This window comes from Callospermophilus lateralis, chromosome 4 (assembly GCF_048772815.1).
Source record: "Callospermophilus lateralis isolate mCalLat2 chromosome 4, mCalLat2.hap1, whole genome shotgun sequence".
Classification (NCBI taxonomy): Eukaryota; Metazoa; Chordata; class Mammalia; order Rodentia; family Sciuridae; genus Callospermophilus; species Callospermophilus lateralis.
This window is the reverse complement of record NC_135308.1, coordinates 13,132,295-13,159,426: the sequence shown is the minus strand read 5'-3', so window position 1 is coordinate 13,159,426 and position 27,132 is coordinate 13,132,295. Positions and strand designations below refer to the sequence as shown.

Genomic DNA, 27,132 nt, shown 5'->3' with positions numbered 1-27,132 from the left:
AGATGAAAGGGTCCCCTCTTCTAAAGATGCACAGAGGCCACATTCTTTAAAAATATTTTTTATTTCTCCTCTTTAGTTATACATATTATACACACATGGAGTATGACTTCCCATGCTTGTGGTTGTACATGATGTGGAGTTACACTGGTTGTGTGTCCATATTTGAATGTAGGAAAGTTGTGTCTCATTCAGCTGTCTTTCCTATTCCCTCCCCTTTATTCCCGTCTAATCCAGTGAACTCGTATTTCCCACCACAACCGCAGAGCTGCTTATTGTGAGTTACCATCTGCATAACATTTGGCCTTTGGTTTTGGGGGATTGGATTATTTCACTTAGCATGGTAGTCTCCAGTTCCATCCATTTACTGGCAAATGCCATAATTTTGTTCTTTTGTGGCTGAGTAATATTCCATTGTGTGTGTGTGTGTGTGTATATATATATATATATATATATATATATATATATATACACACACACATATATATATATACATACATACATATGTACACTTTCTTTAGCCATTCATCTGTTGAAGGTCAGCTAGGTTGGTTCCATAGCTTAGCTATTGTGAATTGAGCTACTTATAAACACTGATGTGGCCATGTCACTGTAGTACACTGATTTTTAAGTCCTTTGGGTATAAACCAAGGAGTCAGATAACTGGGTCAAATGGTGGTTCCATTTCTAGTTCTTTGAGGACTCTGAGGCCACATCTTATCCCTTTTTTGGGGTGAGGGTACCCGGGATTGAACTCAGGGGCACTCAACAACTGAGCCACATCCCCAGCCCTATTTTGTATTTTTAGAGACAGGGTCTCACTGAGGTGCTTAGCACCTCCCTTTGGCTGAGGCTGGCTTTGGACTTGCAATCCTCCTGCAGAGGCCACATCCTTAATGTGCCTATAGCTCTGGCCAGTCATACTAGCCCTGAAATGGGAAAACATTCAATGCCTTGAGATGAGAACTACCATCTCCATGAAATTGTCCTTCTGTGACTGGAATGCTCTGGAGAAGGTTTTGCTGGAAGGTAGTCTCCAATAGTTAATGAGGAATTAAATATAGAGGAGAAAGCCAGGACAAAATGCCCAAAGCCATTTTAGGTCTTTCTATATCAGAATTTAAGAATCTGTGTTTCTGAGTTGAATGTCATATCCAGAAGCCCTCTGTGCATATAGAGGGCTTGGGTTCTCAAGTACAACTCTGTACCCCAAAATGCAGCTCTGGGGCTCAGATTCACAAGTAAGAGGTACCATGTAGTCTAGTAAGCAAATACTTCACATTCAAGAGTGCTGCCTATTGTTCCTTTCTGAGACCAAGGCAGACATCAAGGACAGGTTCCCTGTCCTCTTCCCCAGGTTCAGAGAGGTCTCAAGAGTTCAATAACATGAACCACCTCTGATCTAACCCATCTCCCACCCCTCTTTCCAACAATAGAGGAGGGAACAAAGGTCCCTGCCCAGGTCAGAATTTCAGAAGAATATAGTTCTCCCCAAGACCTTGCTACATCTTCTGTAAATAAAAGAACTATTCACACACTTACAGAAGTGTCATATTTAAAGTTTGGAGATGATCAGTGGTAGAGCTCTTGACTAGCATGTGCAAGGCCCTGAGTGATCCCCCAACACCAACAGAAAATAAATAAGTTTATAAGTTTAGAAGACTGAGTTAAACACTGAAGAGTCATTAAATCAAAGTGCATATTAGGAAGAAGAATTCTTGCCAAACACTTACATTATAACATACAAAATTACAAAAACACAAAAATAATGACAGAAACAAGTTAATGTAAACATAGTTACAAGGAAAAATTAAGATGTATTAGAATAAAAAAGTGCCACTTTAAAAAAAAAAAAAAAAAAAAAAGGGCCGTACGTCTTAATGGCTCTCCCCCAGCTGCCAACCTATATGCAGCCAGCCTACTGGTCCCAGCCGAGGAGCAGATGTGGAACAGCCAAGTGTGTCTGAGCACGGTTGGCAAGCGCTGCCTGCGGCCCATGGAGTAGCCCCCATAGGCAGGACAGAAAGCCAGTACCCAGGCAAGCCAAGGCACACCGACCTGTCATCCTTCAGAGGCCAGGCCTGGGCACAGTACAGACACCTGCTGCAGCCCCACACTAGGCTGGAAGTGGGGCAGACTTGAATGAAAGTTGGAACTCAAGAATTAGCAATGGCTTTAGTAGTTTTCAAGTCCTATAGCAGCAAACCAAGTACTATATAAACCCATAGACTAGCACACTCAGCAGGAGAAAGCCTACTATTAGGGCCCCTCTTGTACTGCAGGAGGTCCCTTCCTGTGCTTCAATAAATCTTTCTGTTATACACACTCATCTTAGTCTATGGGTTTCATTCTTCAAATGCACAAGAATTAAGAAAGCGCTCCAGATCTTGTCATGTGGAATTTGGTTATTTCCTACTTTCTTGGGTTCAAGTGGTTTTTTTTTTTGAAGAGAGAAAAGACAAAGGAGGGAACATTTGCCTTTCTAAAGAAGTGACCTTGCAGGATCTGCTCCATCTTCCTGATAGATATATTTTCCAGAATTCACCATGTAGTCCTCGATTTTCTCCCTTGCATTTCTCTCCCCAATTGTTTCCAAGGCATCCAGCACGGTGTTGATGGAGGCACTTTGCCCCATTTTGTTGAGCCATTTTAGCATCATCTCATACAAGCAATCTTCCAGGTTCTGTATTCCATCTTTGATCACAAGAATTTCATTGTCTGTAAGGCCCAGCATCCGCATGAGTTTATCCCAGGATTTATAGGGTACAACGTTCTGATGGCAACTGAAGAACTGCCGAATGGCTAGATAGGAGAAACATGGAGGACACGTGCATTAGAAGCAGTTCACCAAGGGCAGAGGATCCTAAATCAGGTCTAGAACTCAAATGTGGAAACTAATGAGCTCTCTAAGCCTAGGAACCTGTTGTTCCAACATCCCTACCTGCTTCCATGAATACTGCCTGGGCCCCACTGCACCCAACACACTGGGGGAGAGCAGAGAATACTGCTATAAGTGGGTGCGCAGTTATGCAGTAGGAAAGTGACGTGTGATATGGGCCAGAGTAGCCACATCTGCCTCTATGGAAGGAGCAGGGCCTAGCGGTGCAGGGCTTCTGCCTGACTCCCACACTGCCACTGGGCAATGCTGGATGGAGGCAAACAGACTCAAGGAACACATGAACCTGTAAACCAATCAGCTGCACCCAGCTCACGGGGCTGTGATGGATTAAACGAGACTTGTGTGAAATGCATGGCCCAGCACGGCCTGAGAAATGGAAGGGACAGGAGCTGATGTTTTCTAATAGCCTCTTTTAAGAAGTAAAAGGAAATAAATGAAATTCATTTTGATAAGACATTGTACTTAATTCGATATTTATAAAATTTTATCATTCCATCATATAATCGTCATTCAGTCTTTGAAATCCAGGTTGTAGTTTACACTACGGCCCAAACAGGGCCTGGCCACAGGTCAGGTGTGCAACAGCCTCTGGGGACAGTGCAATAGCCTTCAGGAGGACCTGGGGGATGATGAACTACAAGCAAGGAGGGAGGATGGTGGGCGGGTATAGAAAGATGCAAATGATGGGAGGGACCAGGTGGGCCCCCATGGGAGAAGCAGAGTGAGAAGGGGATTGGTGGTTCCTAAAGCCCAGTGACAACAGCATAGAACCCCCTGCATCCAGCATCAACAGCCCTGGGGAAGCCCTACCAGCCACAGGGACAGCAGTTAAAACCCTGTTCCTGTTCCCCAGACGCCTGTTCATCATCTCACATGAAATACTTACTCTCAATGGTGTCAGTTCCCTCTACTGGAACCAGTGGCCTCCTTCTCATCGGAGACCTCTCTGTTTCTGCAGGTCTCTGGAACAAAGGGGAGATGCCCTGTCACAGTCAGGGACCTCTGACAACCAGCCAGCCTGGAGACCTGGGACACCTCCCTTATCCCTTCCAGGTCTCTGTGGAGATTGGCAATAAACTTGCCCCCTGGAGCCGCGCACAGGCTGTGTGCATGCTCACCTGAAGTGTTCCATTCCAAGCATCACTCCACCAAGAGGGAATGCTCGCTCCCCCACCCAGAGCTTCCTCTTCTGGTCCATTCCCTCCCACCTCCACAGGAGGAAGTGGCCTTCTCAGAGACCTTTTATTCTCTTATTTTTGCAGTACTGGGGACTGAATCCAGCATCTCAAGCATCCCCAGCACCCCCCCCCCTTTTTTTAAAGAGAGAGAATGACAGAATTTTTTAATATTTATTTTTTAGTTTTCGGCAGACACAACATCTTTGTTTGTATGTGGTGCTGAGGATCGAACCCGGGCCGCATGCATGCCAGGCAAGCGTGATACTGCTTGAGCCACATCCCCAGCCCCGCATCCCCAGCCCTTTTTAAAATTTTTTCTTTTCTTTTCTTTTGGTACTGAGGATTGAACCCAGGGTCATTCTACCAGTGCACTATGTCCTCAGCCCTTTTTAGTTTTTACTTTGAGACAGGGTATCACTGCCCAGGTTGGCCTCAAACTTGTGATCCTCCTGTCTCAGCCTTCCGAGTGGTTGGAATGACAGGTGAGCCCCACCACACGTGGCTCTTACAGAATTTTTATGAGACTCAGTAGAAGCCTGTATATGAAGGCACTGCCATCCAAAGTCATGGTTGGTTTCAAGAATGTGAAGGTGTTCTGATCAATAACAATGTCTCATATCAATAGTCAAAAGAAGGAAATGAAAGCATGACACAATCACCACAAAGGCTGGCAAGCACTTGGTAAGACTGAACACCAGTTCTGAGGAATCCAAAGACGCATTTCTCTATGAAATGAGCCAATGTCATTCACAGAGGTGGCACTTGAGACGCAACAGGTGCTTTGCTAAGCAGTTTTCCTCCCTTCCTCCCCCCTGACGTATTTTTCTCACTCTTTTTTGTAATTGTGCTGGGGATGGAACCCAGGGCTTCTAGGCAAGCTCCCTCGCCCTTCCCGGCATTGCTGCCCACTGTGCTCAACAGTTCTGGCTCCACAGCAGGCGGAAAGACAGAAACGCAAAGCAGGAGTCTCGGAATGGAGAAGGAAAATGAATCACTGTTTATATATGTTTGAATATGCAAAAAACCCTAAAGTTTAAAAGGGATTGAAAGAGCAACAGAACTCAGAATGAGTGGCTAAAAATGTAGTGAAACAATACATTAGAAAACACCACGAAAAGATCCAATTTATAAAGTTTATAAAACACTTAAGTACGAAGAAAGCAGCACTGTCAAGAAATAGAAATGATTTATTTGTAGAAAAAGACAGATCTGAATTTAACTGGAAGAAAAACACTTGTCTTGAAATGCTGACTTTTTCGATAAGAAAAAATATTGAATACTGACAAAATTTCAATTCATCCTAGATTAAATTTTCATATTTAAGGTAAATTGGAATAGAAATTCCAATTAGGGGCTGAGGATGCAGTTCAGTGGTTAAAAGCCTTTGTCTAGCATGTGTGAGGCCCAGAGTTCCATCCTCAGCATCAGGAAAAAAAAAATCCAATTATTTTTGATATAGAGAAGATCTTATGAATGAATTCTAATTTTATCTGGGACAAATTTTAAGTTTAAAAAAAAAAAGAAAAAGTTATTTTGTTTATTATTAAAACAAAAAATTTCAATGTGTGAAAGAATATTGCATATAATATGTGATCTTTCAATAAATGTCGATAAACTTACGCATAAAGACTTGGAGAAAGAATCACAAGGAATTATCTCTCATAGTTATCTTGGGGCCTGGGGGAAATGAAAGAAGCTCTTATTTGTTGAGATCCTTTCTATACTGTTTAAATTTTCTCACTTTGAATATGTATTTACATCTTTCTAAAAATATCAAGGTATTTAATCAAGTTGGAGGGATTATTGACCTTTTTAGGTTGTTTTGTTTTCTTTTGTTTTGGTATGGGGGACTGAACTCAGGGGCACTCGACCACTGAGCCATAGCCCCAGCCCAATTTTGTGTTTTATTAGAGACACTTCTTATGGTACTGCAAGAGAAACTCCACTTGGATTATACTGTAATGTACAAAAAGGAAATCCTTGAAAAAAATATTTCTTCCCAGGAAATGGGAGGGTTTCTTCTTATGTTGAGCAAAGGGCTGGGGATATAGCTCAGTTGGTAGAGTGCTTGCCTTGCATGCACAAGGCCCTGGGTTCAATCCCCTAAACTTCTTAAGCTGATGAGCAAAAACAAAGTTAATGTATCTAGCAATTTCACTAGTTATAAATGAAAACGTCTATACATGAAAATATCACACCAAATGAAAGGATAAGAAATTAGGACTCTATTATCCACATGGGAAAAAATGTACGGGCGGGGGAATACATCTTCTTACAAAGATCCTAGGACAAAACGCTGTTGGTGCATCAAAAATAACCAAAACGGGGGCTGGGGCTGTAGCTCAGCACTTGCCTTGCATGCATGGGACCCTGCGTTCGATCCTCAGCACCACATAAAAAATAAATAAATAAAAATAAAGATATTGTGTCCATCTACAACTAAAAAAATAAGTACTTGGTGACAAGTACTCAGCCCTGGTTCGATCCTCAACCCACACCACAGTGCCCAATCTGTGCCTGTAGGCTCCAGGCTCTGGGGATGCAGCCTGAGCATGACAGAGAGCCAGATGAAGCAGAGTGTTCCAGAGTGGCTCAGTCACCTCGTGAACCAGGTGCAGCCCCACCTAGACAGCCCCTTTCCTCCCTCCGTCTCCACTTCCCCTCAGGATGACACCCACTCTCCCCATCTACAGCCTGGCACAGCCTGTCCTCACTCACCAGCAGACTTGTTTCCTCCTCTGGGAACTCTTCAGTGACACGTGTCACCAGCTGTTGTCCATTCCTTTGCTGCTCAGAGTCCAGGGTGGATGGTGAGTTCGTGCTGGCTAGGATCTCATTGTGGTCATTGTCCTGAGCTTCAAGCTGTCTTGGAATAGAGACCTTGGGAAGACAAAGACCACTCAGGAGCCCACACCTAGGACTCCCTACCAGGTCCTCACCCCCTCTCAGTGGGGTCACCCCAGGTGGGCACAGGCTCAGACATCCATGATCTGTTGCTGGCACCAAGGTCCTAGGGTTGTGCCAAGGAGAATGACAAGTCCTAAGTGACCCCACCCCCAGGGGCAAGGTCATGGGAGAGGGTGTCTCCCAAGCAGCAGGAAGGACAGGGTAGTAGTATGGTTCACAGGCCTAGAGGGAGCTCACAATGGCCGTTTGCCCCTGACAGTTGGCCCAGAGTTCCAGGCCACTTTAGAGAGCAAGGGCAGCATCACAGGACAAACAGGGATGACCCTTCCCAGGCTGTGCTGCTCAGTGACTCCAAGAACAGGGGAGACCACTCACTGTGTCCATGTGCTGAGAGTCTTGTCCACAGCCTGGAAGAGAAAGGGATACTCTTAGCACATGGGCAGGGGCCTCACCCACCTCCCTGAGGGCAGTGCTGGGCGGTCTGGGCTGGGGACCTAGACACAGCACAGGGGAGAAATGGGGAGACATGTTCACAGTCTGCCTGGCTCTGCCCTGCCCACAGCTGTCTAGTCCCTGACCACTTGTCACCCTAACTTGTTCCTAGTCAAAGAGATCACACTTCTGCCTGTGGGCACTGCCACCTGGACCAGGCTGAGAGATGAGGTGACGGTCAGCCCCTAGACAGGGACTTGTGGGATCCTGGTGATCATGAGGTGCCATGAGGTGAGAGATGACAGGGAACAAACAGCCAGGCTGGGAGGATAAGCGGCTTTGGGATTTGGGGAGGGCATTTCTGTGTGTGGGAACGGAGCAGGATGGGGGGCAGGGTGCTCGCATGCCCACCCCCAGCCAACACTTACTTGGAAAGATGTTCTTTATACAATTGAATATCTTCTTCTTCCTTAAACACCACCACGCAATCCAAAGCAGAAAAATTACAGAAGCCACAGCCAGAAGGGGCAGCACGATATATACTGCAAGGACTAAGGAGGGATGGACATAAGCAGTAATGCTGACGTTGGCTGTCACTGGCTCTGCAGAAGCCGGGGTTTCCCTGATGGCCTTGGTACCTGATTCTTTGTGGACACATTTGCGGTCACTCCAGGGGACACAGGGACTCTCCTCCACCATCTCACCATGGCAGCTGGGTGCAGACAGAGGAAACAACAGGAAGATGTGAGGGAAGGCTGGCCAGACAGCATGAAGGAGGGAGCCACCCTCTCTGCCTAGTGTCCCTGAGAAGGTGTTAAAGAAAGGACAGGCTCCTTGTATCTCCAGGGACCCCCAACCCCTAACTCTCCCCTAAGTCTGGGGAAGGACCTGAGCACATACCTTTCCATCCCTCTGAATCCCAGCTCTGAGTGGAGGTGCAGCCTTAGGGGCCTTCTCTGCTGGGTGCTGCTGCGTGGCCTGGCTACTGAGCAAGGTGGGATCTCACTCTGGGGCAATGGCAGGAGCCCAGGCAACCACAGCTGAGCCTAGCCTCCTGCTAACTTTTAACACAACTAAGCTTCCTCGGACCTTCCTGTCTGACCTTCTTACCAAGCATAGCAAACACCCAGCATGAGAGAAGAGTAAATTAACTATCGGCCCAGAGAGCCCCAAATAGAATAAGATGTGTTACTGAAGGGCCAGGAGTCTAGGGTGAGGCTGGCAGAAGTGGCTTGGGCCTTCTTGGGAGCCTCGAGGGCACCAGACACACCACCTTAACATGCCTCTTCTGGGCTGTGGGAGCTTTTGTCTTCATGGGCTTCTGCTGCACAAAAATTGATTGAAAATGATATTTTTGTTACTGACTTGGGATATAATTGAATAGAAGCCTGGCTGAATTCTACCCATTCTTCTGTTTCCAAAAAGAATTCAAGCATATCCTGGGGTCCTCAAAAGGACCATGGGCCCTAAGTCATGGCCTCCTGTGGCCAGTGAACAAGTCCTGGGAGAAAAGGATGGGTGGGAAGGGACCACTGCGAGCGCAGGTGGGAGGACGTGCAGAAGGACCAGAAAGGGACACTGAAGGCTCAGGAAACTCCCAAGGGACACCTGAGGGGTTGGGGGGCTCCGTAGGGCCGGAAGAGAAAGAGGTACTAAAATAGTCAGGTCTTCTACGGCTTCCCTTGAGCTGCTGGGAGCTCCCAGCTCCAGTATCTCACCGGTCCGAGCACGTTCGGCAGAACTCAGGGGAGTTTTGATCCTGGAAGGTGCCTGGTTTACACTGGCACTCTGCATCTCTGGTGGTGGTGCACGGACTCTTCTGTTCTTTATCTGGAAATCAAGGAAGAGCTTTGGGGATGAATTTCCCGGGGTACTCCTCCATCCTTCTCCACATGAACACCCCCCCAGTCAGCCTGGTCCTGCAGCAACAGAGTACCAGGCATAAAGATGCTGTCACCTGTATTTGGAGTCACATAGAAGAATACAGTTTATTATTTAATGCATCAAATTTTAGATCCCAAGGTCAGGTGCAAGAAAGGGGCCTTGGAATGTGGAGGCTGGAGCATCGTGCCCCTGCCAGGAAGTCAGAGCACAGGATGGAGAACCTGGCTCAGGACCAGGACACAATCCAACCTTTTCCCTCAGTCACTTATGTTCTTGGGCTACAGACCTAAACGTTTCAGTAGATCCAAGAAATGGAGACCAGAATGTGTGTTGGAGTTTATGTGGAAGGTTACCATATGAGAGGACTGAGGTCAGGAAGGGTCTAACTCATGAGAAGAGAAAGTAATCCACACTGAGAAGAAGTGAAGGAGCCTGAGGGTGGGACAGAACATAGCATGATCCCTCACAGCCGGAGGCTGACTACAGGGCAGAGGGGAGGCTCAGAGAGGCTCCCTTCTCTCCACTCCACTCTGTCCTGCATCTCTGACTTCCATTCCTCCTCTGCCCTTCCCTGTATGTTCAGAAGGATCTTGGTCAAAAACAAAGCAGGTGGTGACTTGAAATCTGTCAGTGGACCCCCAAATCCCGAGCAGAGGACAGGAGACTCGGAGCAGACCCAGAACTGAATCAGGCGTTTCTCCTGAATGCATGAGGTTCTCTAACCTTCAGTTCTGGACCTCTGGATGGAGAGATGTTCTCCATCTACCACTTAGAATCCTTGAATCTGTCCTTCAACATCCTTTTCAAATGTGCCCTGGTCTATGGAGTCCAGTGTCCTTATCTTTATTGTAGCTGGAGTCACCTGCTCAGTCCTCTTAGGACACCTCCAGGGAAATGTCCTCTCATAGCCAGCCCAGTGCACTCTGTACCTGTCCTGTCCCAGGGCAGATGTTCAGCAAGTGTTTGCCAAGTTTACAAATCAAGGGACAGTGTCAGCAGTAGCAACTGCCCCAAAATGCTTTTGAGGGGGTAAAGGAGCCCCTCCACAGGGGGAAGATTAATCTCCTACTCCTCCCTATTGCTGTTTTAAATGACTACCTTCTAAAGCGGCATTATATGTTAAATTTCCATTTTTAAAAAATTGTGTTTCACTGAATCAAAGATGATCATGGGGCAGGGCAGAAAGAAGACCAAGTTGGGCTGGAATTGAGGTTTCTGAGTCCACGTGGAATCCAAGTCCCAGCCCACCACCCTCCCTGGGCCCGCTTGCTGTGTACCATTTCTACAGACGCTGCAGGGGATGCAGGAAGAGAGGTTGTTGGAATGGTTGGTGTAGTCCACACCCTCTTGGCACATCTCGCAAGCCCCAGTCTCAGTCCGGTAATAGCCTGGAGAGAAAAGCCCGTGAATGAATTTCAATGCAGCTGGCAGTGGTGAGAGGAATTCCCTCTCCAACAGGAGACTCTAAACAGGGTCAGCCACTCTACCTGATCTGGCTCAGCTCATCCTTTCTGTACCCACTATACAACTTAGCCCAGCACCCCACAGAAGCCCAATACAAAGCACACAAGAAATCCTGACTCAGAGTATCCACAGTAAAAAGTATAAAGTCCAATGAATTATAATCAGTATATAATAGTGAGATAGTTTATTATTTTTTTAAATACCAAGCCTTCAAAATCTAGGTTTTTTTTTGTTTTGTTTTGGTCACATCATAGGGATCACCTAGTATTCCACTTTAAGATGATACTGAAAAAGGAAGCACAATAAAGGTGAAGAAAGTGAGAAGGCAGGGAAATAATACAGATAGAGCAGAAATGCACTAAATAGAGACGAGAAAAACAATGGAGAACATCAATCAGACCAGGGCTGGGATGCACTCAGCAGCAGAGCGCCTGCCTAACAGGTGTGCGGCCCTGAGTTCGATCCCCAGTCCACCAGCCAGTAAGGGAAGAAAGAAATTAATGCGATCAAAAGATGGTTCTCTGAACATAGTTGACAAGGGCACTAAAGGGAGGAGACTGAAAATATGAGAATCTGAAAAAAGTACTGAGTATGCTGTAAACCCCGGTACATCCCAAATTGGGTAACTTTGGGACAACTTGTTAGAAAAACAAACTACTGAAACCAACTCAAGGAAGAGGTGGACAACCCAGCGAGTGCTTGGCCAGCTTCTGCTACCACCTGGATCCTTAGGCTCCACTACGCTGCAGCAGGTGGCCAACTGTGTCTGTGTCGCGGCGACAGGCAGCAGCTCGTGTTCGCGGTCTGACGGTGCCCGGAGCCAGCAGCACGCAGGGCAGCCGCCCGTCCCACACACTGTCCCACACACTGGGGCCCAGGGGGCTGAGGCCACCGCCATAGAAGCCAGGCGGGCACACCTCCTGCGGTGTGAGCGACAAGGAGCGTGGCTGCCCTGCGACTGTAGGACAGCGGCTCAGCGATCACTGCCAAGGCGGCAACAAAGGATGAAGATGAGCAGAAAGAATCTGAGGAAAAGGAGGTTGATGACAGCAGACTCAGAGTTCAGGCAGTGCCAATGGGTGAAAGGGAAGACTGTGACCTTGACAGGAGATCCGAGTGGTAACCGGGAGGAAGATGCCAGTCGGGGCCAGAGAGGAGAATCTTCAGTCGATGGAATAAAACTTCCCCGGACAAGCACCCGGCTGCTCGGTTACCAAAGTCCGGGAACCAGCCTGGCATTGTGGGTGGCTAACCACAGGACCCTGGAGACTGATAGGAGTGCATCAGATCCCCAGGAAGGGAGGGAAACGGAGAAGACCTTTCAAGCAGCAAGACACAAAAACAAAGGCAGGGAAGAGGTTTCAAAAAGCCAGGCCCTTAGACTTCAGCTAGCAAACCAGTTGGGAAGGCAGCCACACCCCAAAGCTATCTATTCTTGCCACTTGATTATTCAACACTGTGCTAGTGGTTCTCATCAGGGCAATTAGGCAAGAAAAAGAAATAAATGTCACCCAGATTGAAAAGGAAATAAAAGCCGTGTTTACTAATGACATCATCTTATAGGCAGAAAACCCTAAAGAATGGATGGAAAGAACCTTAAACATATGTAAGTTCATCAAGGTTATAAAACACAAGATCAATACACAAAAAATTTACTGTATTGTTGTATGCTCACAATATGGACAATCCCAATAAGACTAAGAAAAATTCCATTACAATAGTATCAACAAATATTAAGTAGTTAGGAATTAATTTAATAAAATAAATGCAAAGTTTATTGTCTAAAAAATAAAAAAAAATTGCTGAGAAATTAAAGAAGATCTAAAATAAATGGGAAAACATACCATGTTCATGGATTGAAAGACTTAATAACAAAGTTAAGATGACAATACTCTCCAAACTGGGCTACAGACTCAGCGCAATCCCTATAGAAAGTCAGCTGACTTCTTTATAGAGATTGTGAAGGTGATTCCAAAATTCATATGGAATCTCAAGGAACCCAGTATAGCCAAAATAATCCTGGAAAAGGAAAGCAGAGTAGGAAGAATCACACTTTGATTTTAAAACACACTACAAGTTGGTACTGGCAAAAGGATAGACACAAACAAATGGAAAAGAACTGAGAATCCAAGAATAAACTCACACATTCACATTGAACTGATTTTCAACAAGGATGCCAAGACCGTTCAATGGGAAAGAACAGTCTTTAAAAAAAAAAAATTGTGCTGGGACAACTGCATCTGGAATAGCCACATACAAGAGGAAGAAGTTGAATCCTTACCTGGCACTACATACGGTAATTATCTCAGAGTGAATAAAATATCTAAATGTAAGAGCAAAGCCTACTAAACTAAACAAGCAGAAAACCTGGGGATAAAATCTTCATAATCCTGGATGCGGCAAAGGATCAATAAATACCTAAACAACTTAGCAAGATCCTGTTTCAAAATAAAAGATAAAAAGGGCTGGTGATGCAGCTTAGTGCTTAAGTGCTGCTGGGTTCAGTCCCTGTTACAAAAAAAAAAAAAAAAAATTACAGTTCAATCTTAGAATGTACCTGCAGGACACCATCCTTCTGAAAGTCTCAACTCCATTTTCCTCAGGTCATCTGGTGAATAAGCTCTAGCACCAGTGGCTGGCTCAAGTAGGACCTATGGGGACAAAGCAGGAACTAGCATAAGTGGCTTCCAGATTTCACCCATCATAAGATCCATCTCACATTCCTCCCTCCACCCCAGCTTCCAAAACTACACACAATTTGGATCTTCCTCCCAGTTATAAAACTCTCAGCCATTTGATTATATCTATGCCTCTTAGGGCTAGACAAGTGATACACACTTGAAAAACCCCTTTATTCTTTCACTTATTAAAAAACACTGTTTACGCAGATATGGAAAAGTACAGGAAAGTTTTTACAAGAATAAAATCACATTCCCTCCATCAGAAATTGTAACCTCTACTCTATTGACTTAATGGGAATTTTTTGTCTCCCTCTTGGTCTCTCTCATGGACACAAATACACTTTTTAAAAATTGTAGTCATATAAACATAAGATAAAATTTACCATCTTAATCATTTAAGTGTACAGTTATTCGTGCTAGACACATTCAAACTTTTGTGTAACCAATATCCAGAACTTCTTTCATTTTGATAAATGGAAAGTATGTGTCTATGGAACCATTGCCCATTCCCCACCCCTCCACCCTGGCAACCACCATTCTACTCAGTTTCTGTGAATTTGAGTAATCTAGGTACCTCATATAAGTGGAATCATACTGAATTTATTTTTTCATGACTGGCTTATATCACTTAGCAAAATATCCTCATGGTCCACTCATATTGTACCATACACTAAAATTTCCTTTCTGTATATATGCATTTTGTTTATCCACCCATCTATTAATGGATAAGTGGGTTGATCCTACCCTCTGGCTATTGTGAATAAAACTCATAGACATAACAAGTACAAAAACTCCTTAAAACTATTTTCAATCCTTTTGCTAAGGGCTGGGGATGTGGCTGAATGGTAGAGCATTTGCCTGGCATGTTTGAGGCTCTGGGTTTGATTCCTAGCTTTGCAAAAACCAAATCAAACAATTCTTTTGGATCTATACCCAGAAGTGGAATTGCTAATCACATGGCAGTCCTATCTTTAATTATTCAAGAAACTGTCCTCCTGTTTTTCATAGTGTCTGCATCACTTTATATATTTGCCAAAAGGGCACAAAAGTTCCAATTTCTCCACATCCTCACCAAAATCTGTTATTCATGTTTTGACAGACCATCTCTTTGTGGTTTCAATTTGTATTTCCCTAACAATTCGTGGTATTAAACATCTATTTGCGTACTTGTTGGATATTTGTATATTTTCTTTGGATAAATTTCTTATTCATACTTTTTGCTTATTTTTGAATTGTACTCTTCGTTTATTTTATTGCTTCGTTACAGGTGTTTTTTATAAAACAAACTCTGGATATTGACCTTTTATCTCATTTCTCCCATTCTGTAGTTGTTTTTCTCCATCAAATGTGTCCTTTTTCTTTGAGGCAAAGAAGTTTTTTTTTTTTTTTTTTTTTTTTTTTTTTTTTAATGTAGTCCAATTTATCAAGTTTTACTTGTTGTCCGTGTTTTTGATGTTATACTTTAAAAAAATCATTGTCAAGTCCAATGTAGTGAAGCTTTTCCCTTGTTTTCTTCCAAAAGTTTTATAATCTTAGCTCTTACATTTAGGTCCTTAATCAACTTTGAGTTGACTTTCATCTATGGTGTAAGGTAAAAGGCAATATTTCATGAAAAGACTGTCCTTTCCATCATCTGTTGATCTTGGCACCCTTGTTGAGAATCATGTGACCAAATGTCGGAGGGTTTATTTCTGAGCTCTCTATTCTATCCCATTGGTCTGTCTCTTCTTTACGTTAGTACTTCAATGTTCTGAGAACCGTAGCTTTGTAAAATTTTTGGAAATCAATTAGTTTGAAGCTTGTAATTTTGTTCTAAAATGAACTGGGAAGGATTTCCTCCTCTCCACAAACTTCTTGGAAGAATTTGAAGAGGATTCATAGTGCTTATTTAAATGTTTGGTAGAATTCACTAGGGAAGCCACCTGGTCCTGAGATTTTCTTTGTTGGAAGGCATTGGCTCCCTGATTGAATCTCCTCACTAGCTGTAATTCTGTTGAAAACCTCTAGTTCTTCACAATTCAGTCTTGGTGTGTTTCCAAGAATTTATCCATTTTTCTCTGTGTGATCTAATATGTTGAAGTACACCTACTCAGAGCATTCTCTCTAAGTCCTATTGATTTCTGAAAATTCAGCTATATTTCTCATTTTCATTTATGATTTTGGTTACTTAGGTCTTAAAGTTTTGTCCATTTTGTGAATCTTCTTATTTAATTTAATTTATTTATTATTATTACTAGTATAGTAGTAGATGTTCTGGGGATTGAACCCAGGGGTGCTCTATCACTGAGCCATGTCCCCAACCTTTTAACTTTTTTATTTTGAGACAGGGTCTCACTAAGTTGCTAAAGTTGGCCTCAAACTTGAGATCTTCCTGCCCCAGCCTCCAGAGTCACTGGGATTACAAGTGTGTGCCAAGCATCACTTGCAGATCTTTTTAAATAACCAAATTTTGGTTTCACTGATTTTTCTTCACTGTTTTCTACTCTTTATTTTTTTTTTAAAAATCTGCTCTAATTTTTATTATATTATACTACCTTTGCTAGCTTTGTGTTTAGTTTTCACAAAAAGCTGTAGCTTATAATATGTGCAATACATCAAATTGAGGAAGTTCCCCTTTGTTCTAAATATGAGAATTTTTTATTATGAATGTGTGTTAAGTTTTATCAAACAATTTACATGTTCATATAGGGTTTTTTTCCATAATATTTACAGAATTACCAGTGAAATGATCATCAGCCCCAATTTTCATTATTTTCAGCTTTTAAATAATTAATTTCAATTCATAAACAGGTATAAGATAATTCAGATTATCTTTACATCTTGTGGCTATTTTGTGAAGTGTATTTTTCTAGGAATTTTTCCATATCATCCAACTTGTTGGATTTATTGTCAGTAATTCATAAGCTCTCAGTTTTTTCCTTTTAATGGTGGCAGAGTTTGTAATATCCCATCATTAATTCTTGATATTAGTATTTTATGCTCCTTGCTGTTGTTTTTCTTTCTTTCCTTCAGACAGGGTCTTGCTATGTTACCCAGGTGGTCTCAAACTCCTGGGCTCAAGTGATCCTTCTGAGTTAACTTCCCGAGCAGCTGGCATTACAGGTACTCGACACTAACATGCCTGGCTTGTTTTTTAATTCTGAATTGTATTAATTTTATTTTATTAATTTTTAAAATATATAATTATTTAAATTTATAAATACATACATTACAGTTTATAACTACTTACAAACACTGAAGTATTTTTTAATATCTTTATTTTTTTTTAAATTTTTATGTGGTGTTGAGGATCAAACCGAGCACCCCGCACATGCCAGGCGAGTGCCGTACCACTTGAGCCACATCCCCAGCCCATTTTATTAGTTTTTTCATCATTCCAGGGATCCAGCTTCTGGTTTGTCACTACCTTTTATTGTTCATGTTTCATTTCATTAACTTATTATATATATAACTTATTATATATATTAACTTATTATATATATGTATACATATGTATATACACATATATATGTATGTATATATTTACTATATACAAATGTATATATGTGTGTGTGTGTGTATTTACTTATTTAGTTGTAGATGGACACAATACATTTATTTTATTTATTTATTTTTATGTGGGGCTGAGGATCAAACCCAGGGCCTCTCATGTGCTAGGTGAGCACTTTGCCACTGAGATCCAGCCCCCATTAATTTCCTCTTGTTACTTCCTTATTAGTTCAAAAAAGATATACAGGTATGTCCCAATGAATCCTACAACTATGTGTAATTTTAATGTACCAATAAAAACAAGAAAAAAAGAATGAATTTTCAGTGGATATTTTGTATGCTATATATCAAGTGGTTGATAATGTTCAGATTTGTTATTATTTATCACATTTTCATCTGCTAATTCTATAAATTCCTGAGAAACGGCTGATATGATCTGCCTTTAATCTTGCAGACATTTTCCCTTCACAGATTTTAAAGATCTATTATTAGCACATGTGAATTTACTATTATCATGACTTCAATGAATTGTTCTTTTTTTTTTACACTTGGGATTATTGAATCCATGGGTGCTTAACCACTGAGCAACATCCCCAGCCCTTTTTATTTTTAATTTTGAGACGGAGTCTGGCTACATTGCTGAGGCTGGCTTTGAATTCACGATCCTTCTGCATCAGCCTCCCAAGCCACTGGGATTATAGGCATGCGCTACTGTGCCTGGCTGATGTTCTTAACACCACAAATGGTGCTCCCCGCCCCCCAACTCTGGTAATATCAAGCAAAAACTTGACAACTGACTCCTGGGGCCTTGGAACCTGGGCAGATTCTCAGCATTTGACTGAGAACCTGGGATCCAGGTTATTCATTCATTGAGTGAGAGTCTGAGGACCACACTGTGCAAGAAACTGGAGTGCCAATGACACGAACTGGCACCTCCTTTTCTCAGGACTCCTCTGGTTCACAGGTAGCTGAGACACAGACCTAATAACCTCAAAGTCAACTAAGGCAAAAGGAGCCTACCGGGGCTGCTCCAGTAAAAGTGACAATACCATCTGAGGGACACTGGGTCATACAAAGAAAAATCAAAGTCATGGGGGAGAGGAGTGAAAAGTAGTACTGTGGCAGCTCTTTGGTTTGTGGCTGCCTCTGATGGTGACAGACTGAAAGTGTGGCTAGAGATTTGATTAGGGGATGGATGAGTCAGTCCATAGATGTGGGTCTTGCATGTTTATGTCAGGGTGTGGGTCGGGCAGGGTGGGGAGCTTGCTTCTGGTGCTGAGTCACCTTAGGCTCCATTTCCTGACTCATTAACGCCATTTCCCCTCGAAAGCACCCTGTTTGTCTGAAGCTGAACAGTTCTAACTTCAGCTTATGACTTCTTGTCAAGGTCTTCCTGTGGTCCAAAGTCTGCTTCCTAAGTTTGTTGGCTTGTTTGGTATTTTGTAGAAAAACACCCCTGGATGACGTACTGAGCCATCTGGCTCATAGCCCAGAGCCAGACATGGAATAGCTCCATGGTTCTGGAGAAGCCCCTTCCCTCCTTTAGACATGTTTCTCTTTCTTGAAATAAGAGGGACCCTGTGCAGTTGAGTGTGGGCTTCCTAGATGGCCACCGAATATACCCCTGGGGACATGTCAGCAGGACTATGGACTCAATCAATGGTGGGGCTGCAGCTGAGGCTCAGCCACCCCTGCTCTCTCCTCACCAAATGACCTTTGCTGTTTCAAGCTGCTCAGGTGAAATGAGGATGGCAAGGGTTCCCACGCAATCTGGGTGTTATGAGAGTTAGATATGTTAACATATGTAAAGGTGCTGAGGACAAAGCCTGGCACACGGCAAGTGCGTGTTTACATATTCTGGTTTGCAGTCTTTATCACACACAATGTTGATTTTAATTAAGCCACAACCTCAGCCCAAGAATACCACAACAGGTCTCACCAGGCATCCAAGCCTCTTTAGAGGAGGCCAGATGAGGGGGGTTGGGCCTCTTGGGCATTATTAGTCATTTAGGTTTCCAGAATCATATCTTTCAATGGGCTTCCATGAAAAATGACTCACAAAGAGTCTGATCCTCACCCTGCCCCCATGTCCAGGCTGTCCCAAGAATGGAGCTCACCATCTACTTGCTGGGAGAACTGCACCTCCACCACCACCCAGGACACACCACTGAGTACAGAGGTGGTCTCAGCTACCCAAGCACCAGCTCCAGGCTGCAGCACAGGGAGGGGATCTTGCAAGCTCTGCAGCCTCTGCTGAGGAACCACAGATAGGAGGTCGCCATAAATTGTCCACGCTGTCGTTCAGAAATTCCTGCCTTGGCTCAGAGAGCCAACATCAAGGTATCAGTGCGAGCAGGTACAGCCACTGACAGGTGGACAATATGTGCCCTGTGGCCATTCAGCTCCAAAGTGCCGACACTATCCCTGAGGAAGTGACCTGTCCTCCCACAAGTTCATGCAGTGACCCAGGTCACTGCAGCTCACAGATGGCTGTAGTGGACTTGTGTTCTTACCATCTGACACAAGAGAAAGTTAGGACCACACTCAGGTCACAGGCCTGCAGAGGAAGAGCAGCCCACCATCTCTGGCCTTTGACTGCAGTACTCTTAACACTACCCAGTGTGTGGGCCTGTGAGATGCCAAAACTTCCCAATTCCTACTTTGATCAAGAGGGACCTATGTGGAAGGTCCAGGCACAGGCAATGGACAATCCCAGCATTTACAGGGTGAGGACCCGACCTCAGAACCAAGCTCTGTGCCAGACCTCCTCTGATGAAATCCCTCTGGCAGTTCAGGGCAAGGTCCTGGAATTCCGGGCTCTCTTGCTGCCTCATCTGGGGTCTCCTGCTCATTTACTACCCTGGAAAATCCCCTCGAGCTGTGGCGTATCACTTTTTACCTTTTAGATTAGCAAAGAGTTAATGTTTCTATATCCAGTGTGGCAAGGGTGTAGGGACAGAGGAAAGTTTATATATTCTAGGTGTGAGTAACAAATTGGTAGAACCTTCTTTTGAAGGGGAATATAGCAATATCTGAACAAATTCTAAAGTTATTAACCAGTTGGCCCAAGAATTCCATTCCTAAGGAGTTACCCAAGTAGATGGCGCACATGGATCTATGTACCTGTGGTACATACCAGGGCGTTTACTACAATACTGCTCGAATTAGCAAAAACAAAACCAAGATGTAATCTGAACAGCTACCTATAGGATAGAAGATTAAGATAATCCATGGTTCACGTGTAAAATACTAACCTGTTGTTAAAAAAAATGCAGGTACGCATATAAAACATCTCTTGTAATTTAGTATTAGCTTCATAATTGTAAAAAGCTCTACCTGATGGAAGAAAGACTGACTTATGGAAGGATGAGAGGGCTGTTTGGGATGCCAGAAGGCCTGTCTCACATTTTCGAAACCATCAAATTCAGACTTTTGGCCCTGATGTCTACATTCAGCTGGATACACACTGACCTGACAAAAATAAGCCAGCCATGGAGAAGCATTAAATGTGGATCCCACAATAAGTGTCTGTTGCTTAAAAAACAAAAACAAAAAATGTGGACCCCACCTAATATAAACTGATATTCAAAAAATAAATCTCCTAATTATTCTGAGATGGTGACAAAATGCTATTTCCTGGATTAGGAGTGAATTTGTTAAATGAAAACATTAAAAACGCCATGATACTTGCAAGGTTATTGCTATGGTTTAGATTTGGTTGAGGATGTCCCCTGGATGGTGGTGGTAAGAGTGGGTGGGGCCAGAGGCGGGGCCTAGTGGGATGATATTAGGTCATTGCCGCCTTGTCCAGGAAAGAATCAAGGTAGTTCTTAGTGCCCAGGAGGTGGTTGATATAAACACATGATCCTGACCCCAATACTTTCTCAGTGTTCCTGTCTTGTTCGGTGATCTCTCCCTCTCCCGCCCTAAAGCCACCAATCAGTAGGACCTTCACAGGAGCTGGGGCTGTGTGCTTGAACTTCCACAAGAGTGAGCTAAATAAATAAACTTCTTTCTATATGAACCAGTCCTAAGTATTTGATGAAGCAATGGAAAACGGAATAATACAAGTGGGTTTTTTGTTTTGTTTTGTTTTTTAAGTTTTGAGCTTTTCCCCCCTAACATACAAGTAACCTGGAAAAGTATAATTAGCAGGAGCTTCCAGCAACCTAGAAAGCACCACCCTCAACCCCGTCACCCCGTCCCCGCCCCCGCCCGCCTTTCCCTCCTTCGCAGGAAATCACGGTCCCCCAATAGGCTTCAAGTCGTAACTTTGTAACTTGGTATCCTGCCTTGGGCCGTCCTCCCCCAGTGAGGAGAGGCAGGCCAGGCGAAGTCCCTGGGCCCCGCGGGACCCCGCAGGGCTTCGCTCACCCGATCGGAAGCGCGGTGGGAAGGTGGCGCACGAGGAGGGACTTGCGTGAAGGAAAAGCAAAAAAGTCCCTGGCTGCCTTCCAGGTGGAACTCGCCGTGTCCATTTTGAAATGCCCCCAAAGTGTCCCCAACCCGTGGAGAGGCGCGCGGGGCACCGCCTCTCCTCCCCCGGGCCCGGGTCGGTCCTGTGGGCCCGGGACCCGGACTTTCCCTTTCCCGCCGCCGCCCCGGGCGCGTTCTGCCCGGGCATGCCAGGCGACCAGCGACCGGGGCCTGGCACCCCCGCCAGGACCCCCAGGCCTCCTGCCCCTCGGGCGCACGTGTCCTCCGAGAACCGAAGCCGGAACTCACCCACAGCACACAGACGAAAGTCAAGGTCCTGACCCGGAGTCCAGGTGTGGCTTCCAGGGCGCGGCTGGGGCCGGGGGCGCGCACTCCCGGGGCCCCGGGGCCGGCTAGCGCGCTCCCCCTGTGGACCATGGTATTAGGGGGACTCTTGGGCTCCGTCCCTTGGCTACGATTGAGAGTTGGCGGCAGAATCTTCCGCGGTTTTCGTCCACATGGAAATGTCACCCCGTCTAGCTGCGCGCGCTGCCACCTGCCTTCGGTCCCGCCTCCGCGCTCTTCTAGGCACTTCGGGCAACTGCTGGAAGGTTCGTCGCTCAGGAGTCTCGCGACGCTTTTCCACGCCCCCAAGCTCCGCCCGAGGAGTCAGGCTGTGAAGTCTTTACACTGTTCCATCCAAAAAAGTCTGTATTTCCATATGAATTTTATATAGAATAAAATCTTCAATTTAAAAAAAGAATGCTGGGTTGTTTTTTTTTTTAATTTAAACTAAAAAAAACTTTTTGGGGTGGGCTGGGGATGTGGCTCAAGCGGTGGCCGGCTCGCCTGGCATGCGTGCAGCCAGGGTTCGAGCCTCAGCACCACATACAAACAAGGATGTTGTGTCCACCGAAAACTGAAAAATAAATATTAAAAAAAAATTTTTTTTTGGTTGTAGAGGAACACAAAACCTTTATTTTATTTATTTTTATGTGGTGTTGAGGATCAAACCTAGTGCCTCATAGTGCAAGACAAGCACTCTGCCACTGAGCTACCGCCCCAGCCCCAAGTATGCTGGGTTTTAAATTGGGATAGCATTGAATACAGATATCAATGTGAAGAATTAGCATTTAACCATTTTGGGGTCTTATAATTCATCAAAGACTTATGTATTTCTATCTTCTTAAGTTTGACAGTGTTTTACAAACTCTCAGTGAAAATATTTTACAAGATTGAGTCTTGCACATCATTTTTAAGTGTATTTTCAAATATATTTTTTTTAATTTGAAATTTTTTTTCTAATTATAATGACAGTAGAATGCATTTTGACACACAATACATAAATGGAGTGTAACTTCTCACTCATTCTTCTGGTTGTACGTGATGTAGAATTGCTATTCTTAAATATATTTAATGGTATTGTTAGTGGAATTGGGTTAGATTCTTTAGTTTTAAAATTGGTGTTTTTACTCCTACATGCAAGTTCAACTGATGGCCAGGCACAGTTGCACGTCTGTAATCTCAGTGGCTTGGGAGGCTGACACAAGAGGATGGGTCCCAGTTCAAAGTCAGCCTCAGTAGTGGTGAGGCCCTGTCTCTAAACAAAATACAAAATAGGGCTGGGGATATGGCTCAGTGGTTAAGTGCCCCTGAGTTCAACCCCCAGTAGCAAAAAAAAAAAAAAAAAAAAAAAGTACAATTGATTTTTGTGCATTGGTCTTGTATACTATGATCTTGTTAAATTTGTATATTATTTCCAGTTTTATTTTGTAGATTCTTTAGGATTCTGTGTATAAGCAACCATACTCTGTGTAGCTGAAAACAGCCTTAGTTTTCTTTCTCCCTCAATCTTCACACTTTTTTCATCTTGCTTAATTGCCCTGCGTAGGACTTTCAGTGTTAAATGTTAAAGTGGTTGAAGCAGACATACTTGTCTTATTTCCAATCTTAGAAGGAAAGCATCCAATATCATGGTTAGATAGGATGCTTATTATCAGGTTAAATTCCCTTCCATCCCTAGTTTGTTAAGAATTGTCATCATGAACAGTTGTAGAAATTGGTCAAATGATATTTTTTTGCATCTGTTGAGATGATTTCGTAGTTTTCCTCTCTTATGCCATTAAAATAATCAATGAGTTTGTCTTTCAAATGTTATATCCACTAAATTTCACTTGTGATATATCATGATGTAAATACATATTGCTAGATTTGACTTGGTAAGGTTGTTCCCCCCCCCACCCTTTTCTTTCTTTTTAACAAGACCAAGAATTAAAACTGGCGGGAGCCTGGGAGGGGGGGCCTCTACCACTGAGCATATCCCCAGTCCTTTTTTTAAAAACATATGTTTTATTTTGAGGGCTGGGGTTGTGGCTCAGCGGTAGAGCGCTTGCCTAGCACATGCGGGGCCCTAGGTTCGATCCTCAGCACCATATAAAAATAAATAAGCAAAAGGTATTGTGTCCAATCACAACTAAAAAATAAAATATATATTTTTTAATGTTTATCTTTCTTGGGGGAGAGGGAGTTTCCAAGTTTCTCAAATCTGTGAGTTAATGTTTTTCACTGCATTTGAGAAAATATCAGCCTTTTTTTTTTTTTTTTTTACCCTTCCCCTTTTTTAGCCACTTCTTGGTCTCCATTTCCACATGTAATGCGTATTTTTCTGTAGGTCACTGAGATACTTTTCCTTCATTTCTTTCAGTTCCTTTCTCCTTTCGATTTTTTTTAAAAAATCTCTCTTCCAGCTCACTTTCTTCTGCTATGTTTAATTTCTCTTATGATCATCCAAGTGAATTTTTCATATCAGATAGTGGAATTTGAGGATCTAAAATGCCCATTTGGTTCCTGTTTTACATCATATATATGTTGAAATAGTCCATTTTCCCTTCATGTTGACTGTTTTTTTGTTTGTTTGTTTGTTTTTGTTTTGCAGAACCCAACACAACACTGAGTTGCTTAGCACCTCGCTCTTGCTGAGGCTAGCTTTGAACTCGTTGCTGGTGTGTGCCACCTCACCTGGCCCAACATATATTTTAAAAACTCCTTCAGAGTGATTCTCTTGTGAATCAGCATTAAGAACCACTGGAAGTGAGAGACTTTACCTCGAAGGAAGACCTATTTGATGAGGAAGAGAGCAGGCAGTGTTTATTAGTCCCTTGCTTACAATACTTTTTTAAGAATTTATTGATCATTGAATATGTACCAATCATAATGTCTATAAAGGTTAAAATACATAGAACCTGTTCCAAGAAACTTGCACTTCTGTAGGGAAACAGTAAAACGGTTATAATAAAATGCAATATTGACTGGGTGTATTAAGATGTCCATATCCCTATGAGCTTGTATTTTGCTTCAGAGGAAAAAACATGCTTAGAACAATCAGGAAAAAGGAATAGAGGAGAAGAGAAAGGAAGAAAATCAGGAGGGGCTAGGGTTGCAGCCCAGTGGTAGAGTGCTTGCCTAGTAGGTGTGAGGCCCTGGGTTCAATTCTCAGCACTACGTATAAATGAATAAAATAAAGGTCCATTGACAACTAAAAATATATTTAAAAATTACTCAGGAGAATTTCTCAGACTTTATTTACAAAGACAACAGGGGAGATGATATAGACAACAGTAGAAATTTTAGCTACGCAAACAATAAACATGCCTTCCAAGCCAGATGAACGTAAAACCTCATGCATAAGTTCTCCTTAGCTCAGGTCCTTTACCCAGTTCATTTTTTCAACAAAAATTATGTAAAAATAGTAAAGACACCATGTGGGCTCTCTCTCATCCACAGAACAGGGTAGAGGATAGCACAGTGTGGCTGCAGAGTTGCTAATCAAGACTTCTAAAGACCAAGCAGGAAGCAGGTCTGATTTTATTGCACAGTTACCATGTACACATACTCAGGCAGTAGCTAAGCAGATTACAGGCAGCCACCAAAGCAATTTCAGCTAACAGTCCTTGTATCAAGAAATCGAGGTGCAGGCAGTGGAGCAACCGCAGGACTGCAACACATGGCCTCACACCTAGGGCTGTGCCTATGGGTAAGTGGCCTGCCGCTCACGTGCTCAAATGGAACCACCATTTGACCCAGGTATCCCATTTTTAAGTTTATACCCAAAGGACTTAAAATCAGCATATTACAGTGACGAGGCCACATCCATGCTTACAGCAGATCAACTCACAATTGCTAAACCGTGGAGCCAACCTAGGTGCCCTGCAACAGATGAATGGATAAAGAAAATGTGGTATACATAAAAAATGGAATATTACTCAGTGTTAAAGAAGAATGAAATTATGGCATTTTCAGGCAAATGGAGACTATCGTGCTAAGCGAAATAAGCCATTCCCCAAAATCCAAAGGCCAAATGTTTTCTCTGATTTGTGGATGCTAACTCACAATAAGGGTGGTAGTGAAGGAGTTGAGGGAAGAATAGAGTTACTTTAGATTAGGTAGAGGGGAGTGAAGGGAAGGGAAGTATATGGGGGTAGGAACATAGTAGACTGAATCAGACATCATTATCCTATTGTATATGATTGTACATCATGTACAATCAGAAAAATGAGAAATCATACTCCATTTATGTATGATATATCATGGTGCATTCTGCTGTCATGTATAACTAATTAAAACAAAATTTTTTTTAAAAAAAGAACAGTGGAAGGGCTGGGGTTGTGGCTCAGAAGTAAAGTGCTCGGCTAGCAAACATGAGGCACTGGGTTTGATCCTCAGCAGCATATAAAATACAATAAAGTTATTGTGTCCACCTATAACTAAAAAATAGATATTAAAAAAGAACAGTGGAACAATTTTAGAAGGAGTAATGGATACCTCAGAAGGAAAAAAAGGTGTGTGTGGGTGGCAGAACAGAAGCAAAATCAACGATCAACACCAGCTTGCAGATCTATGAAATTGTGCAAATAGAAAACAAGAGGGGAAACCCGCCCCGCAAACTACACGTGGACATTCCTCAAGCTGCACATAAACAAAGAAAAATAAATCTTGAAAGAAGACAGAGATGCACAAGGCCCTGAGCTAGATTCCCCTCTGGGGGTGGGGGGGATGGAAATTGAGAGAAAAACCATCTTTCTGCATAAAGCAAAGAAAAGAAGAACATTGTGCTTCTATTGAGGAAAGTATGCAAGCAGGAGGCAGACTGAGTGAAAGGATGATGGTCTAGAAGAAAAAAAATCTACCAACATAGAATTCAGTATCCAGGAAAAATATGAAACAGAAGTGAACAAGAAATAAAGACTCTCTTAGGGAAAACAACAACAACAACAACAAAAAAAAAAAAACAACAGAGAATTTGTGGCCCGTAGACCTGCCTTGCAAGAAATGTTTTTGAAAATTTCTTCAGAAGAAGGAAAATGGCGTAAGTCAAAAACTCAGATCTATAAAAGAAAAATAAGAGCACAGAAGGAATAAGTGCAAGTCAAATGAAGTTCTTTAGTTTACTTATTCTTTGTTTTTTGGGTGGGGGGACTGTGGACTGGGCATTGAACCCAGGGGTGCTTTACCACTGAGCTACATCCCAAGCCCTTTCTATGGTTTTATTTTGAGACAGGATCTTGCTGAATCTCTGTAGGACTTGGTAAATTGCTGAGGCTGGTCTCAGGCTTGGGATCCTCCTGCCTCAGCCTCCTGAGTCACTGGGATTACAGGTGAGCACCACCATGCCTGGCTATTTTATTTATTCTTGCTTGGTCTAACAGATAAAGTTTTGTTCAAAGTAATAATAGCAACACTTAATCTAGTAATCATAACTTGTTGGTAACTGCAACGAATGATAGCA

The 27,132-nt window shown here is 43.3% G+C and overlaps 1 protein-coding gene across 1 annotated transcript; it reads right to left on the bottom strand.

Annotated features, from left to right (window-relative positions):
- Positions 1–452: 452 nt before the first annotated feature.
- LOC143397452 (tumor necrosis factor receptor superfamily member 10A-like) lies at positions 453–21,969 on the bottom strand. Its single transcript, XM_076853484.2, has 9 exons — positions 21,657–21,969; positions 13,319–13,412; positions 10,575–10,685; positions 9,132–9,243; positions 7,842–8,125; positions 7,357–7,388; positions 6,793–6,954; positions 3,783–3,858; positions 453–2,799 (listed from the first exon to the last, which is right to left on the bottom strand). Exons 1-9 carry the CDS (start codon positions 21,783–21,785, stop codon positions 2,480–2,482), a joined length of 1,320 nt encoding a protein of 439 aa, XP_076709599.1. The 5' UTR covers positions 21,786–21,969; the 3' UTR covers positions 453–2,479.
- Positions 21,970–27,132: the final 5,163 nt, after the last annotated feature.